Source organism: Anolis sagrei, chromosome 2 (genome assembly GCF_037176765.1).
Source record: "Anolis sagrei isolate rAnoSag1 chromosome 2, rAnoSag1.mat, whole genome shotgun sequence".
Taxonomy (NCBI): Eukaryota; Metazoa; Chordata; class Lepidosauria; order Squamata; family Dactyloidae; genus Anolis; species Anolis sagrei.
In genome coordinates, this window is record NC_090022.1 from 10,783,966 (window position 1) to 10,801,785 (window position 17,820).

General features: G+C 45.9%; 3 protein-coding genes across 4 annotated transcripts in view; all 3 read right to left on the reverse strand.

Moving 5' to 3' along the window:
- The window catches only part of LOC132766026 (zinc finger protein 420-like), a 57,435-nt gene that overhangs the window by 19,662 nt on the left and 19,953 nt on the right, over positions 1-17,820 (reverse strand). For both annotated transcript variants that reach the window (XM_067465239.1, XM_067465238.1), the window contains exons 3-5: positions 984-1,110; positions 354-424; positions 22-148 (exon numbers count right to left, since the gene is read on the reverse strand). In XM_067465239.1, the coding sequence (XP_067321340.1) occupies positions 22-148; positions 354-424; positions 984-1,110 (325 nt within the window). The remainder of the gene's footprint in view (positions 1-21; positions 149-353; positions 425-983; positions 1,111-17,820) is intronic.
- Positions 1,296-2,514, reverse strand: LOC137096326 (zinc finger protein 24-like). The gene is made up of 2 exons (XM_067465481.1): positions 2,447-2,514; positions 1,296-1,872 (listed from the first exon to the last, which is right to left on the reverse strand). The coding sequence occupies exon 2, from the start codon at positions 1,746-1,748 to the stop codon at positions 1,311-1,313; it is 438 nt and encodes a 145-aa protein (XP_067321582.1). The 5' UTR covers positions 1,749-1,872; positions 2,447-2,514; the 3' UTR covers positions 1,296-1,310.
- LOC132767897 (zinc finger protein 345-like) lies at positions 7,213-16,152 on the reverse strand. Its single transcript, XM_067465316.1, has 6 exons — positions 16,090-16,152; positions 12,678-13,170; positions 12,290-12,416; positions 11,679-11,749; positions 11,360-11,486; positions 7,213-8,838 (listed from the first exon to the last, which is right to left on the reverse strand). The coding sequence occupies exons 2-6, from the start codon at positions 13,044-13,046 to the stop codon at positions 7,754-7,756; spliced, it is 1,779 nt and encodes a 592-aa protein (XP_067321417.1). The 5' UTR covers positions 13,047-13,170; positions 16,090-16,152; the 3' UTR covers positions 7,213-7,753.

The window sequence follows — 17,820 nt, forward strand, 5'->3', positions numbered from 1 at the left end:
CCATCCGTGAGGGGGCCTTACCAAGAGAGTCCACAATCCCATGAATCTCCTCCATGAACTGCACGTGCAAGGCTTTCTGACCAGGATTCAAGAGAGCCCACTCCTCCCAAGAGAAAAGGACAGCCACGTCCTCAAATGTGATTGGGCCCTGGTGGAAAAAGAACACATTTCCTTCTCACATAAGGGAAATCACTATTTTTTTTTTACAAGAATCTCTTTGAAGTGATTTACGTTTCTGTTTCTTCAATATTTCTTCAATCTTTCCTTTTTCAAAAGATGGTTGATGACTGAGCTTGCACCAAATGACCCCCAGACAGCTCCCTTCCTCCTCTCCCAGGAGTCCTACTGCTTACCTGATTCAGTTCCACTCCATCACAAAGCGGAAGAAGCGACTGAGGATTCGGCAACAACCTCATTCCAGCCCCTGGGAGAGAAAGAGAGAGCAAGGGGTGGAAAGCTGATCCCATAAACATGCCTCAGAGGTTACAATTGCAGTCCTGAAAAGAAACCTATGAAGAGATGACCCTATGAAGACAGGGACATTTTCCAGCCCAAGAACATGCCACATTTTGGAGTTTATGCCATTTTATCTCAAGCAGTGCTTTAAGAACGTTGGATTGAATCTAGTACTGGGCTTGGTGTTTCAATAGTCTAAAATTATTCTTTGTTGTCCGTTTGTCTTCCACCTCAGTTTCACGGCTCATCTTAGCTTCGGGTTTCACCTGGAAAAATACTGAAGGGCTGAATTTTCAGTCATATCCAACTTAAGGTCAATGTACATGTATTGCAAGAAAGAAAACTGCAAATCACAATGAAATTGTACCTTTTGCAACCAAATGTTACCTATATACTCATCTCAAGGCCAAATGATCCTACATGTATGCCTCCTCTAGCTCAAACAGGTTGTGCATTTGTTACAATCCCCTGAAGGAGAAGTTACACTGGCATAAAACAGCAAAACACCCCAAAGGGTTCCTTCTTACCCTCCAAGGCTGCAGCCCCGTCTCCTTCCTGCTTGAGCTCCTTCTGATGGAGGCTCTGGGTGGGGCCTGGTGGAGGTTTCTCCAATTCAGAGACATCAAGGTGGACCTCAACGCAGTTATTTTGGGCCTGGAAGAGCACAGAAAATTCCAGAAGTAGTATGGAGAAAGATCAGGGTCATCAAATTTGGGTAGAGCAGCAACCAAGCTCACAATGGATATGGAGGTGAGAGCAGGAGGGGCAGAGCAGGTGGAAAAAGAGGCCGAGGAGGCAGAGTCCGGCTTCTCCCTCACATTGGTTCCATCTTGGAAGGAAGGCAGGATATATGTTTATCCATCGGTCCCAAGGTGAGTGAAACCAAGAGGGAATGCTCTCACCTGTCCTTCCTGCTTCTCGTCCTCTGCCCGACTCAGGAGGAAGCCTTCCGCCAGGGCCACCGCCTGGGAAGAGGTCTCTGCCCCACACTCTTGGACCCAGCTCCCCATCTCTGGGGGCAGGATGCTCAGGAACTGCTCCAGGATCACCAGGTCCATCATCTCCGCCTTGGTGTGTTGCTCTGGCTTCAGCCACTGGCGGCAGAGAGAGTGGAGGCGGCTGCAAACCTCTCTGGGTCCCTCGCCCTCTCGGAAGGAGGAATGCCTGAAGCGCTGGAACTGTATGTGTGAACTATAAAGGTCCACACTCAAGTACTTATGTGTAGCCTTTCCCCAGTATGCTCCATTGTGTCCAAGTCCTGCTTCAGGTCCAGATGGGTTGGGTCTCTCCATGTTGGAGCCACTCTGATGAAGAATCCTACCGTATCCAAGATGCTCTTCCTTCCTCTTCTTTCAAGGGAAAGAAATCCCTCAAAGGGCTCTACTCCAAAATTCCCAGCCCAAAATCACATTTCCTCTGTGAAAGAAGTGCAGAATTAGACAACAGGTTTCAGGAGGCTTTTTCTTTGAGAGTAAAAAACAAGCTGTTTGTTTAGTTCAGAGCCAGGTGACGCTGGGCCTCTGCTTCTCTGGCCTCCAGACCCACCTGGCCTCCCATTGAGCTCCCATTCAGTCCCAACCCACACTGAATCCCCCCCCCCCCCCCCGTGATTCCTTCAGCTGATGCTTCATGATCCATAGCCTTTCTTGCAAATATAACCACTAAAGTAAAATATTTGGAAATCCAGATGACAAACAGAAACTCTGAATTATTTAAAGAACGTATGGGGGGAAAAGAGGACCCAGACAGGCAGGTGAGTGGGAATGGCAGGGGAAAGCCATGGACATCTCTCTGCCAGCCTCTCCCTCCTCCGAAAGATCTCCTGGTTGGAGAAGTGACCACCTCACAGTCTCTTGTGCTGAACCCCCAATCTTTGTGTCTCTGTGTGTGGATAGAAGGCCAACCTGTGAGTGAGTGAGGCCTCCCTTCAGGTGTTTTTGGCTTCAGCCCCACTTTGGCCCTTTGGAGAAGGAATGGGAAGAAGACTCACCAGAAGGAGAGGAAGAAGAGGAAAGAGATAGGCTAAAGGACAAACTCTTCTCTCCCAGCCGGGCAAGGAAGGGTGAAGGGGAGGGAATTTAATTCCTAGAGAGTCGGGAAAGGCGGGTCTAAGGAGGCCCACTTCCTTCCTGCCTGTATGGGAACCACACTCCCTCCCCTTAACCCTTCCTTGCCCAGCGTTGCACTGGAACGAGGGGAAAGAGCCTCTCTCCAAAGCCCTGGAACCAAAGGACTCAAGATGATGGCTGAGCCTGGGACTTTTGGATACTGTTACATTTTGTTCAGGCTTGAGCTATGCAGATGCAGAGAGAGAAGAAGAGATAGAGAGACGTAGTTTGGAGTGTTGTCTTGCTTCATGAGCTGCTGAAGGGGTTTCTCCACATGAACAAAGAAAGACCATTTTAAATCTCTCATAAAAGGACATTGTGTGAATTGATGTAACTGATCATATTGTACATATGTTGTTCTGAACTACGGAGAGTAAACTACTTGTTCTTTACGGTTCACATGTTTTCTTTCTCTAGCAAGGCAGTGTGTGGGCTGATCAAACGTGAACTACACTTAGTTTATTTTACATTACACTGTAACATACTGTATATACTCGAGTATAAGCCAACCCAAATATAAGACAAGGCCAGGCATGTAGCCGGGGGGGGGGGGTGCTTGGGGGGCTTCAGCCCTCCCCCCCCCCCGAAATTCTCATGGTGGTTCGCGAAAAGGCCTTACTGGTGCATTATTTAAACTGTTATGTTTATTCATATCATGATTTGATCACCCTACTCAATATAGCACATATGCAAGGGGGTATTGGGGTAACGATACAAAAGGTTTGCTAGGGTAGACCCTCTTTCACTCGGACTCAGCCCCCCCGAAACAAACTCAGCCCCCCCCCCCCCCCCCCCCCCCGAATCGAAATCCTGGCTACGGGCCTGGACGAGGCACCTAATTTTACCTCAAAACAATCGGGAAAACATATTGACTTGAGTAGAAGCTGAGGGTGGGAATTGCAGAAGCTACTGGTCAATTACAAAAATAACAATAACAATAGATACCAATAAAATTACATTAATTCAGGCATCAGTAGGTTAAATATTTTTGAATATTTACATAAAGCTGTAATTCAAGATTCAGATGAAATCATTATTGTGGAGGCGGAAAGAGTGTGGCTTCTCTGAAGCTTGCAACTCTGGGGCAGAGGCCTCCTCAAACAAATGGACCCCACAGAAATGCAGAATGAAACTGAAAGAACGCCAATGAGAATGATTAATTATTATTGTTTATCACTGCCTGGAGACGCAATGGGTTAAACACTGAACTGCTGAACTTGCTGATCAAAAGGTCGCAGGTTAGAATCCGGGAAGCGAGGTGAGCTCCCGCTGTTAGCCAAAGCTTCTGCCAGCCGAGCAGTGCGAAAACATGCAAATGTGAGTAGATCAATAGGTATCTCTCCGGTGAGAAGGCAAGGGTGCTCCATGCAGTCATGCCGGCCACATGACAACACCAGCTCTTTGGCTTAGAAATGGAGATGAGCACCAACCCCCAGAGTCGGACACGACTGGACTTAATCTCAGGGGAAAACCTTTACCGTAATCATTGTTCATACTTTCTCCCAGTCAAGGACTCCAGGTTTACAGGAGATAAAAACAGATGCAGCTTTTTTTTACTTTATGCAAAAGTTTCAGATATAACTAAAATAAAATAATATACAGACAATTGGAAGGAAGAACAGCAAATAAAGAAAACATAGAACATGGATTCCTGTCCAATCACCCCCCAAGGCCTGAGGAAACAAAAGGATCTTCACTTGTCTACAAAAAGATAGCAAATTGTGGTTCCCAATTTTTAGCCCATTAGAGGGATATTGTCTGTCCGTCCATCCATTCCTTTCTCATTTAAATGCAATCTATTATGTGCTGTAGTTTCACATATTGTCAGGAGATAGATTCCCACCTTTTATGAGCAAAGCTTGAAGTTGTATTGTCTAAGTCAAAAATGTAGCTGCTGAACAAGCACTTCCATTAATGTTTTCTGACTTTGGTCATGTCACTTCTTTTTTTAAAATATCTCCCTTATTTATTTCCACGGTGAATTAAAATGCTGAGAGGAGACATGATGGTGAAGTATAAATATGTGAGGGGAAGTCATAGAGAGGAGGGAGCAAGCTTGTTTTCTGCTGCCCTGGAGACTAGGACGCAATGGAACAATGGCTTCAAACTACAGGAGAGGAGAGAGCTGTGAGAGCTGTTCAGCAATGGAACTCTCTGCCTCAGAGTGTGGTGGAGGCTCCTTCTTTGGAGGCTTTTAAACAGACACTGGATAGCCATCTGTTGGGGGTGCTTTGAATGCAATTTTCCTGCTTCTACGCAGAATGGGGTTGGACTGGATGACCCACGAGGTCTCTTCCAACTCTAGGATTCTTTTCTCTTTTCCTTTTTCACTCTGCTTTGATAGCTTTGACGACTCACACAGACTAGGCTATTATTTTTGTTACACACCAAAAAGAACATCTAGTTCAGAAGATAAAAATCAAGGGCAGGTTTTGGGGACAAAATTGTGGCTTTTGCTTTGATTCAGAGATAAGTCAAGGGGAAAACACTTTAGGGACATGAAATAAATAAATATTTTCCTCTTCTTTTAAAATGTGTAATGGGAACATAATCAGGAAGAATCAGAGAGCAGGAGTGGGTCTGCTTATTTAGGTGGTTACCACCCGGGTGTAAATTGCATTGCTGATCTGAAAATGTTTACACCTATACACTCATAATGTAGCCTGAAAAAAAGCTGGGGAAGAAAGAAGAGCAGAGCAGTGAAGGGCTCTCTTTCCTGATTCAAACTGAGGAAAGAAAGGCAGCCATCCCTCCGCTCTCATCCGCCTCCTCCTCTCACCGCACGTTGGGTGCCTGTCCAAGAAATTACCAACTCTGCGGTTCCTTTGATATATATTTCTCATCTCGTCCCCACGTACTATAAAAGCCGTCTCCGTTTGGAAAAGTTACCATGCATTCAGTGAAATGAGAAAAGAAGGTGCACACACGCATGGCAGGAGCAGGGATGGAGGCATACGTTTCCCTTCCCACTCCTATCTCCCTTTCTCTTCCTCTCGCAGTGCATGCAAACTTCTCTGCTCTCCACACAACAGCCCAGCTGGCTTGCTGTGTGGAGAGCAGAGAGGGCGTGCGCATGGCAAGAATCATAGAATCATAGAATCAAAGAGTTGGAAGAGACCTCATGGGCCATCCAGTCCAACCCCATTCTGCCAAGAAGCAGGAATATTGCATTCAAATCACCCCTGACAGATGGCCATCCAGCCTCTGCTTAAAAGCTTCCAAAGAAGGAGCCTCCACCACACTCCGGGGCAGAGAGTTCCACTGCTGAACGGCTCTCACAGTCAGGAAGTTCTTCCTCATGTTCAGATGGAATCTCCTCTCTTGTAGTTTGAAGCCATTGTTCCGCGTCCTAGTCTCCAAGGAAGCAGAAAACAAGCTTGCTCCCTCCTCCCTGTGGCTTCCTCTCACATATTTATACATGGCTATCATATCTCCTCTCAGCCTTCTCTTCTTCAGGCTAAACATGCCCAGTTCCCTAAGCCGCTCCTCATAGGGCTTGTTCTCCAGACCCTTGATCATTTTAGGGAGAGGTGTGTGCTGCCCAAAGAGGTGGTGCATGTGCCTCCTTTTCTCTTCCTCTCGCCACGCGCGCACCCTCTCTGTTCACCACACAGCAACCCCGCTGGAGGGCGCATGCACACCAATAGGAAGGGGAAGGGTTAGGGTTGTGTGGCAAGAGGTGAGGGTCCTGGAGGAAAAGTAGGGAATGAAAGAAGGGCGTTTTTCAGCCCCACACCTTTCCGCCAGGACCCTAAAGTATTTTTTTAAAGTGGCATGACAATTGTATTTGTCACCAGGATTGTGGCGCAGCTGGCTGAGTGTCATCTGCATTAAGATCACTCTGACCAAAAGGTCATGAGTTCGAAGCCAGCCCGGGTTGGAGTGGGTTTCCAACCAATTGTGTGTAGCCTGTTGTTGACCTTTGCAACCCGAAAGACAGTTGCATCTGTCAAGTAGGAAAATAAGGTACCACCTTAAAGTGTGGGGAGGCTAAATTAACTGATTTATGAGGCCATAAAGAAGACTCCAGCAAAGCATTCCAGCGGGGAAGCATGCGGGGAATGCGGAAGTGCTTCATCAGCGTCGCAGATGCAATAGCTCACCGGCGGCCAGAAAAAATTAAAATAGCCTCTGTGTATGTCTGTATATGTTTGTATGTCAAAAATTGGCATTGAATGTTTGCCATATATGTGTACACTGTAATCCGCCCTGAGTCCCCTGCGGGGTGAGAAGGGCGGAATATAAAAGCTGTAAATAAATAAATTTTGAACCTTGTTCTTTCTATGTTGTACACCGCTGTGAGTCGCCCCCGGGCTGAGAACAGCGGTATATAAGCAAAGTAAGTAAGTAAGTAAATAAATAAGTAAAATTGTATTTAACCCTCTGAAGGATTGTCACAAGGAGGTTGCTTTCTGCTGCTCCAAGAACAGGACCCCAATTTAGGGATTTAAATGATAAGAAAGGAGACTCTACCAAATCTTAGGCAGAACTTCTCAAAAGATTCTGTTTGAAATCAGAAATTTACCCATAAAGGCTGAACAGAGGAAAGCCAGTTCAGTCCCATGGTGAGAACGGTGTGCAGAGAAGCAAAATAATAACAGTCCCAAGTCAAACACAGCCAAACGAAAACAAAAACAAAAAACTGAACAAGAGTTCAAACACAAGAGAGTTGTATTGGATAATTGAGTTGAAAACCACAAAGAAAGTTGTATAAGAGATCATAGAATCATAGAATCAAAGAGTTGGAAGAGACCTCATGGGCCATCCAGTCCAACCCCCTGCCAAGAAGCAGGAATATTGCATTCAAATCACCCCTGACAGATGGCCATCCATCCTCTGTTTAAAAGCTTCCAAAGAAGGAGCCTCCACCACACTCCAGGGCAGAGAGTTCCACTGCTGAACGGCTCTCACAGTCAGGAAGTTCTTCCTCATGTTCAAATGGAATCTCCTCTCTTGTAGTTTGAAGCCATTTTACGCTTCAGTCCAAAGTCAAGCCAAACCCTACTTAAAGCCAAGGGAATCACACGTGTTCATCGGGAAATGTTGAAAGTATAGCTTACAGTGCCAGAATGTCCCTGTTGCAACATATTTTATTAGTTTTTCCCCAGCTCTTTCTCTTCTGTATGTAGTCTCTGATGGTTCAATAAGTATGAATCCCAATAAAAATATTTCCCACGCGCTTGGCATTTTTAACCTGTGTGAATTCTTTCGTGCTTCCTAAGGGATGAAATGTGAGTAAAACATTTCCCACAATCCATGCATCTGTGTGGCTTTTCTCCTGTGTGGAGTCTTTTGTGCCTCACCAAGTTTGAACTGCAAGTAAAACATTTCCCACACTCCTGGCATTGGTATGGCTTCTCTCCTGTGTGAAGTCTTTTGTGGTTCACAAAGGCTGAGCTGTAACCAAAACATTTCCCACAATCTGGGCATCTGTATGGTTTTTCTCCTGTATGAGTTCTCTGGTGGCTTATGAGGGATGAATTCTGAGTAAAACATTGTCCACAATCCTTGCATTTGTACGGTTTCTTTCCTGTATGGATGCTCTGATGTTTCATTAGTGATGACTTCCGAGGAAAACACTTTCCACACTCCTGGCATTGGTATTGAATCTCTCCTGTGTGGATTCTTTTGTGGCTCACCAAGGCTGAATTGTAAGCAAAACATTTCCCGCACTCCTGGCATTGGTATGGCTTCTCTCCTGTGTGAACTCTATTGTGGCTCATCAAGTGTGAAGTGCGAGCAAAACATTTCCCACACTCCTGACATTGGTATGCCTTCTCTCCTGTGTGGAGTCCTTTGTGGATCACCAAAGCTGAATTGTAAGCAAAACATTTCCCACACTCCTGGCATTGGTATGGCTTCTCTCCTGTGTGGAGTCTTTTGTGGCTCACCAGATCTGAACTGGCAACAAAGCATTTCCCGCATTCTTGGCATTGGTATGGCTTCTCTCCTGTGTGCAGTCTTTTGTGCCTCACCAAGGCTGAACTGTAAGCAAAACATTTCCTACACTCCTGGCACTGGTATGGCTTCTCTCCTGTATGAACTCTCTCGTGGCTCACAAGGGCTGAACTTCGAACAAAACATTTCCCACACTCCTGGCATTGATATGGATCCTCTCCTGTGTGGAGTCTTTTGTGCCTCACCAATTGTGAATGATCAGCAAAACATTTCCCACATTCCTTGCATTGGTATGTTTTCTTTTTTGTATGGCTCCTGGTGTGTCCCAAATGCTTCATTTCTTTGGTGCATAAATTGCTCTTTTCCCAGTCATCAGCTGTGAAGAAGGACAGAAACAACCATTCTTTAGTGTGAGTGATAAGGACTCTAGGGAAATTGTATAAGAAGGAGATTGAAATAATCCTTAAAGCAACATAGATATGGATGAAAATAAGATACAAATGCTGCCCTCTCTCCACCCTTGTTCAGTAAATATGGACACTGTTTGACTGGCTGGAGCCTCTGAGGGAGAGGTGAGTAACATATGCTCCAGAGGCTACCTGTTCCTCAGCCCAGCCTGGCTTTTTATTCTGTCTCCTTCTTTCTGGGGGAATGGATGACTTTTTCCTTCACATACAAATGCTTGCACTTTTTCTCTAGCTAAAACGTTACCTTGATATCACCCATTTCACAATTGTTACTTCTGGGTTGTTGTAGGTTTTTTCGGGCTATATGGTCATGGCCTAGAGGCATTCTCTCCTGACGTTTCGCCTGCATCTATGGCAAGCATCCTCAGAGGTAGTGAGGTCTGTTGGAACTAGGAAAGTGGGTTCATATACAATAAATTGTTACTTCCTTTTTATTTCTCTCCCCCAAACTCCAGTTCTCTCTCCCCATTGTTCACTTAGGATTGAATTTTTCTGCTTCAAAGTAGAATGCCCTATAACTAATTTCAGAGAGCTGGAGAGATTGTTATGGTTTTGCTTGACAAATTGGAAAGATATAAAACAGTGACTGTAAAGAAAAAGGGAAGAACAACACCACATTTGACATCTGTTTTGAGAGAGTGGATATTGCCTCCAAACCATCCCAGTTTGTGAGGAATTACAAGACTGTGCACCAGAGGTAAGACCTGCTGATAAATCCTGATGCCACATATGAGAGTTTAGGGAAGTAGTAGGGGATATATTAGCTATTTAGGGTGGAATAAATATACATAGTGTTTCAAAATATGCACTCTATTGGAAACAGCTACATTTCTGCAATTGTGAATCTGCCATGAATGACACTCTTACCACTTGAGTGAGAGACGCATAGAGTTTCATTACTGCTATATGCCTCTCCCAGTGCACAAAAAACCCAGAGCCGCAAACATTCACAAGCACAGAACATAGAACGTATTATGTTGCAGGTCACCATCTTGCGAATGACCGAGGCTAGGGCAGTGGTTCTCAATCTGCAGGTTCCCAGGTGTTTTGGCCTACAACTCCCAGATATCCCAGCCAATTAATCAGCTGTTAGGATTTCTGGGAGTTGAAGGACAAAACATCTGGGGACCCACAGGTTGAGAACCATTGGGCTAGGGGCTGTTTGTGTGCTGGGAGAGAGCTTAGCTTCAGACATGCAGACGCTAGCCTGCCTGGTTGGGAGAAAAACAAATTTGAATACCACACCAATAATAAGATGTATAACCACATCTGCGTATCTGAAGCCAGAGGAAAGTTGTTCTTTTTCATGATCACAACAAAAATAATATTTGTTATGGTCCATAGAGCCATCAGTAAACAAATAGTCATTTTGAATTCTCCCATCTCAGGAGAAGATCATTATATAAGACACATCTACATGGTTTCAAGTAATACTCCTGTCAGAGATTAGTTGCTTTCTCCACCTTGTTGCTACTAAGAGGAATTTTGCCATGATGCGAGTCACATTGTGGCACTTGTCCTTTAAAAGAGATCTAACAATCCTCTGCTGGTCACGCAAGATAGGATTGGATATAATAGATGGTTACGTTGCACTGTGTAATAGTGGCACTGCAATAAAATGTATTGTGTTGTTTCTATTTCATTTCCTCCACAGGGACATAGTCTTTGGGAGGAAGGAAATCCAGACAGTCTGCCTCTTAGCAGCTCTGAGGGAAATACGTTGAATCTCGCCTTTGTAAAGAGACCAGTTGCGGCAAGGGTGTGTGGGTGTGTGGTATGCTTGGACTTGACTCCAGTTATGGAAGTCTTCCCATTGGAGTCCAAATTGGTGGTAATGTTGTTGTTGCTCAGGCACCAATTCAATATATTATTCTTCACGAAGATTTGGGTGTCTAATTGGTTTTACCAAAACCCTTCCATGATTAAATGCTTTTTAAAATACTGTAATTCGCTTAAAATGTCTAAATATGTTTTAAGTTTCAAAACCATTTGCATCCTTTGCCTTTGTTTTCTTAGTTGTTCTGGATGCCCTTCCCCGATCTCTACATGGAGAGTGGAATATTCAAAGGCCCAACAAGTCATCACACAGACATCAACCATGAAGAAAGTAAAATATAAAAGCCACAGTCCCACCTGAGGCCTGAGAAAGTTCCAAAAGGAGGTTTAGGTCAAGAGGAGAAGCTGTAATAGTTTGTAAAACATGCCACCTTGAAATAGCAAATCAGCTGAGAGAATAATAAGGGAGATTGTTCTCTGTATCAGAAAGACTAAGGGTCCCATATATTACTAATATGTCATATATTTCTACCATAAGCTCTGCCTTGAGGACCCTCAGTGATTGCGATGATTACCATATTACTCCCACCCGAGAGTTGCTGACTGGGATCCTGCATTTTGGAATAGAAATCCCCATCCGTGAGGGAGCCTTACCAAGAGAGCCCACCATCCCATGGATCTCCTCCATGATCTGCACGTGCAAGGCTATCTGATCAGGATTGAGGAGAACCCACTCCTCCAAAGAGAAATGCACAGCCACGTCCTCAAGGGTGATTGGGCCCTGGTGGAAAAAGAACACATTTCCTTCTCACATCAGGGAAATCACATTTTTTTTTATAAGAATCTCTTTGAAATGATTTACATTTTTGTTGCTTCAATCTTTCCTTTTCCAACATATGTCTGATGATTGAGCTTGCAACAAATGACCCCCAGGCATCTCCCTTCCTCCTCTCCCAGGAATCCTTCTGCTTACCTGATTCAGTTCCACTCCATCACAAAGTGGAAGATGCGACTGAGGATTCAGTAACAACATAATTCCAGCCTCTGGGAGAAGAGAGAGCAAGGTGTGGAAATCTGATCACATAGACATGTCTCAGAGGTTATAATTAGGGTCCTGAAAAGAAACCTATGATGACAGGGACATTCTCCAGCCCAGAAAAATGTATAGTTTTGGAGTTTAGGGCTTTTTTATGTCCTGCAGTGAGTGAATAGGTTGGACTAAAACTAGTACTGGGCCTGGTATTTCAATGGACTAAAGGTATTCTTGGTTGTCTGTTTGTCTTCCAGCTCAGTTTCAAGGGTCATCTTAGCTTCTGGTTTCACCTGGAAACATACCGTATGGCTGATATTTCAGTCCCATCTATCAGCAAGCAAATTTAGAAGTATAACAATACAGAAAACTTCAAATAACACTGAAATTGTACCTTTTGCAACCAAATGTTACCTATATACTCATCTCAAGACCAAAGGAACCTACATGTATGCCTTCTCTAGCTCAAACGGATTGTGAATTTGTTACAATCCCCTGAAGGGGAAGTTACACTGGCATAAAACAGCAAAACACCCCAAAGGGCTCCTTCTTACCCTCCAAGGCTGCAGCCCCATCTCCTTCCTGCTTGAGCTCCTTCTGCTGGAGGCTCTGGGTGGTCTCTGATGGAGGTTTTTCCAATTCAGAGACATCAGGGGGGACTTCAAGGCAGTTAGTTTGGGCCTGGAAGAGCACAGACAATTCCAGAAGTAGTATGAAGAAAGATCAGGGTTATCAAATTTGAGTAGAGCAGCAACCGAGCACACAGTGGATATGGAGGTGAGAGCGGGAGAGGCAGAGCGGGGGGGGGGGGGGGGGGAGAGGCCGAGGGAGCAGGGTCTGACGTATCTCTGTCATAGGTCCCAACTTGGAAGAGAGGCAGGAAGTACGTTTAATCTCTCCATCAGTCGCAAGGTGAGTGAACCCAAGAGGAAATGCTCTCACCTGTCCTTCTGGCTTCTCGTCCTGTGCCCGACTCAGGAGGAAGCCTTCCGCCAGGGCCACCGCCTGGGAAGAGGTCTCTGCCCCACACTCTCGGACCCAGCTCCCCATCTCTGGGGGCAGGATGCTCAGGAACTGCTCCAGGATCACCAGGTCCAGCATCTCCGCCTTGGTGTGTTGCTCTGGCTTCAGCCACTGGCGGCAGAGAGAGTGGAGGCGGGTGCAAACCTCTCTGGGCCCCTCGCTCTCTCGGTAGGAGGAATGCCTGAAGTGCTGGCGCTGGATGTGCGCCTGTGTAGTTCTTTCCCAGAATTCCACACTGGTCTCGACGGCCCTGCCTGTTTCAGGTCCAGGTGAGTTGGTTCTCTCCATGTTGGAAACACTCTGATGAAGAACCAAACCGTATCCAAAATGCTCTTCCTCCCTCTTCTCTCAAGGGAAAGAAATCCCTAAACAGGCTCAACTCCAAACTTCTCACCCAAAAATCACATTTCCTCTGTGAAAGAAAGGCAGAATTAGACAACAGGCTTTGGGAGTGTCGAAGGCTTTCATGGCCGGAATCACTGGGTTGTAGTAGTTTTTTTCGGGCTATATGACCATGGTTTAGAGGCATTCTCCCCTGACGTTTTGACTGCATCTATGGCAAGCATCCTCACTACCTCTGAGGATGCTTGCCATAGATGCAGGTGAAACGTCAGGAGAGAATGCCCAAACCATGGCCCTATAGCCCGAAAAAACCTACAACAACCCTGCTTGGGGGGTTTTTTCTTTGAGAGTCAAAAGAAAAAAACAGATCCTTTTATTTATTTATTTATTTATTTATTTATTTATTTCAGAGCTGGGCCCTCCTTCCACTTGAGCCTCTGCTTCTCCAGCCTCCAGACCTACCTCGCCTCCCATTGAGCTCCCATCCAGTCCCAACCCATACTGAATCCCCCTGGTGATTCCTTCAGCTGATGCCTCATGATCCACAGCCTTCCTTGTAAAGACTTTGAAACAAGAGGGGAAATAATCAATATAAGGACTAAACTAAAATATTTGGAAATCCCGATGACAAACAGAAATTTAATTATTTAAAGAACTTATTGGGTGAAAAAAGGACTCAGGCAGCCAGGTGAGTGGGTGGGGAGGGGAACGGGTGCTTGGCCGCTGTAACGGTCTGGATGAGGGCGAACAAATTGAAATTGAATCCAGGCAAGACAGAGGTCCTCCTGGTCAGTCGTAAGGCCGAACAGGGCATAGGGTTACAGCCTGTGTTGGACGGGGTTACACTCCCCCTGAAGACGCAAGTTTGCAGCTTGGGTGTGATCTTGGACTTATCGCTGAGCCTGGAACCCCAGGGGAGCATTTGCACAACTAAAACTTGTGCGCCAGCTATCCCGTACCTTGGGAAGTCTAACTTGGCCACGGTAGTCCACACTCTGGTTACATCCCGTATAGACTACTGCAACGCTCTCTACGTGGGGTTGCCTCTGAAGACTGCTCGGAAGCTTCAATTGGTCCAACGATCGGCAGCCAGGTTGTTAACAGGAGCGGCACTCAGGGAGCATACAACTCCTCTGTTGCGCCAGCTCCACTGGCTGCCAATTTGCTACCGGACACAATTCAAAGTGCTGGCTTTAGCCTTTAAAGCCCTAAACGGTTCTGGCCCGACCTATCTGTCCGAACGCATCTCCTCCTATGAACCAGTTAGGACGTTAAGATCGTCTGGGGAGGCCCTGCTCTCGGTCCCGCCAGCTTCACAAGCACGCCTGGCGGGGACGAGAGACAGGGCCTTCTCAGTAGTGGCCTCCCGGCTGTGGAACGCCCTTCCTACAGACATTAGATCGGCCCCCTCCTTATTGGCATTCAGGAAGAGAGTGAAGACCTGGCTCTTTGAACAGGCTTTCAACTAAGCAGTGTAATTGATTGATTACTGGAATATGGATTAATGGACGAGATCGGATGCTGGTTCTATTGATGAGACGTGATGGATTGTTGTTTTCCTGTATTGTTGTATTGATGTCCTGATGTTAACTAATTGATATTACTGTTTTAAATGACTAATGATTTTGTACTGTATTGTTGATACTGGTTGTTAACCGCTCTGAGTCGCCGCTGGCTGAGAAGAGCGGTATACAAGTGAAGTAAATAAGTAAATAAATAAATGCCCTGGGCCCCTCTCTCTCTGCCCGCCTCTCTCTCCTCCTAAGGATCCCCTGGTTCCTCCTTGTGCTGACCCCCAATATCCCCTCTGCATAAGGCCCCCTTCTCTCCATGGCACCCCTGGCTCAAGGCCACCCTCCATCTCCTTTCAAGGAGGAGATCTTAGGAAGTGGTTGTTTTCCTCCTTCTCGGTCAGGGTGTGTGTCTCCACCTGGGTCAGGAGGCCAACCTGGGAGGGAATGAGGCCTGGGTGTTTTCGTGTGTGTTAGAATGATAGAATCAAAGAGTTGGAAGAGACACAGCTATCATGTCTCCTCTCAGCCTTCCCTTCTTCAAGCTAAACATGCCCAGCTCTTTAAGCCGCTCCTCATAGGGCTTGTTCTCCAGACCCTTGATCGTTTTAGTTGAAATAGAATAATAGAATCAAGGAGTTGGAAGAGACCTCAGGGGCCATCCAGTCCAACCCCATTCTGCCAAGAAGCAGGAATATTGCATTCAAATCACCCCTGACAGATGGCCATCCAGCCTCTGTTTAAAAGCTTCCAAAGAAGGAGCCTCCACCACACTCCGGGACAGAGAGTTCCACTGCTGAACAGCTCTCACAGTCAGGAAGTTCTTCCTCATGTTCAGATGGAATCTCCCTTCTTGTAGTTTGAAGCCATTGTTCCGCGTCCTAGTCTCCATGGAAGCAGAAAATAAGCTTGCTCCCTCCTCCCTGGGGCTTCCTCTCACATATTTATACATGGCTATCATATCTCAGCCTTCTCTTCTTCAGGCTAAACATGCCCAGCTCCTTAAGCCACTCCTCATAGGGCTTGTTCTCCAGACCCTTGATCATTTTAGTCGCCCTCCTCTGGACACATTCCAGCTTGTCAATATCTCTCTTCAATTGTGGTGCCCAGAATTGGACACAATATTCCAGGTGTGGTCTAAGTCATAAAATCAAAGAGTTGGAAGAGACCTCCTGGGCCATCCAGTCCAACCCCCTTCTGCCAAGAAGCAGGAATATTGCATTCAAAGCACCCCTGACAGAGAAGGAAACCTGTGAGTGAATGAGGCCAGGCCCAATTTCAGTAGGCGAGTAGGAAAACTAGTAGCCTCTCTCTGCCTGCCTCCCTGTCTCTCCTCCTAAGGACCCCCCAGTTGGAGAACCTGGTGACCCCCAACCCCATGGGAGTCCAGGCCTGGGCCCACTCCGGCCCTCCCTCCAGCTGTTTTGGGCTTCACCCTCCCTTTGGCCCTTTGGAGAAGGAATGGGAAGAAGGCTCACCACAAGGAGAAGAGGAGGAGGCCAAAGGGACAAACCACTCTCTCCCAGCCAGGCAAAGAAGGGTGAAGGGGAGGGAGTTTGGTTCCTAGAGGGACAGGAAAGGTGATATAAGGAGGCCCACTTCCTTCCTGCCTCTCTGGGAACCACACTTCCTGCCCTTAACCCTTCCTTGCCCAGAGTTACACTCTAAGGAGGGGGAAAGAGCATCTCTCCAAAGCCCTGCAACCAAAGGATGAAAGATGATGGCAGAGATAGAGTCATGGAAGAAACATTCCATATTCATAGGATAATTAATGAGATATCTTCTCTCCCTGCCAAACCCTTGCTCTCCAACCCCACTGAACATTAAAGGTAATCCATCCAGGGAGCAAAAGCACAGCCTCAATCTACAACAGAGAAAGAAGGTCTCAGTCCAGGGTCAAGTGTGTGTCTGTCAACTGTAAAATAAGACGTATGAAACTGATTGGTCAAGCAATGCACGCTGAGATGGCTGAGCCTGGGACTCTTGGATACTGTTACATTTTATTCAGGCTTGAGCTATGCAGATACAGAGAGAGAAGAGCGAAAGAGAGAGACATCGTTTGGAGTGTGGTCACCCTTCATGAGCTGTTGAAGGAGTTTAACCACATGGACAAGGATCTGGAGAACAAGCCCTATGAGGAGCGGCTTAAGGAGCTGGGCATGGTTAGCCTGAAGAAGAGAAGGATGAGAGGAGATATGATAGCCATGTATAAATATGTGAGAGGAAGCCACAGGGAGGAGGGAGCAATCTCGTTTACTGCTTCCATGGAGACTAGGACACAGAACAATGGCTTCAAACTACAAGAAAGGAGGTTCCATCTGAACATGAGGAAGAACTTCCAGACTGTGAGAGCCGTTCAGCAGTGGAACTCTCTGCTGTGTGTTGGAGGCTCCTTCTTTGGAAGCTTTTAAACAGAGCCTGGATGGCCATCTGTCAGGGGCGCTTTGAATGCAAAGGACATTATTTGAGTTGATGTAACTGATCACATTGTACATATGTTGTTCTGAACTATGGAGAGTAAACTACTTATTCTTTATGGTTCACCTGTGTGGCATGTTTTCTTTTTCTGGCAAGATAGTATGTGGGCTGCTCAAACATGAACAACACATGGTTTATTTTACATTACACCACAACATACTGTATATACTCGAGTATAAGCCGACCCAAATATAAGACAAGGCTCCTAATTTTACCACAAAAAATCAGGAAAACGTATTGACTCGAGTATAAGCCGAGGGTGGGAAATGCAGAAGTTACTGGTCAATTTCAAAAATAGTTAGATATATTACCTCCCTGCTAAAACCTTGCTCCCCAACCCCATTGAACATCCAGGGAGCAGAGCAGAGCCTCCACCGACTACAGAGAAAGAAGGTCTCATGAGCTGTTGAAGAAGTTTCTCCACATGGACAAAGAAAGACCATTTTAAATCTCATAAAAGGACATTATGTGAGTTGATGTAACTGATCACATTGTACATATGTTGTTCTGAACTACAGAGAGTAAACTGCTTGTTCTTTACGGTTCACCTGTGTGGCATATTTTCTTTCTCTAGCAAGGCAGTGTGTGGGCTGATCAAACATGAACTACACATGGTTTATTTTGCATTACGCCACAACATACTGTATATACTCGAGTATAAGCCGACCCAAATATAAGACGAGGCACCTAATTTTACCACAAAAAATCGGGAAAACATATTCACTCAAGAA

Bases quoted from the DNA above. Each gene is read 5' to 3' on its own strand.
- LOC132767897 (XM_067465316.1), bottom strand. From the start codon at position 13,046: ATGGAGAGAACCAACTCACCTGGACCTGAAACAGGCAGGGCCGTCGAG. The intron at 11,750-12,289 runs GTAAGAAGGAGC...CTCTTCTCCCAG, and splicing joins TGGGGCTGCAGCCTTGGAGG to AGGCTGGAATTATGTTGTTA. The intron at 8,839-11,359 runs GTAAGGCTCCCT...CCTTCTTCACAG, and splicing joins TGGGATGGTGGGCTCTCTTG to CTGATGACTGGGAAAAGAGC.
- LOC137096326 (XM_067465481.1), bottom strand. From the start codon at position 1,748: ATGGAGAGACCCAACCCATCTGGACCTGAAGCAGGACTTGGACACAAT.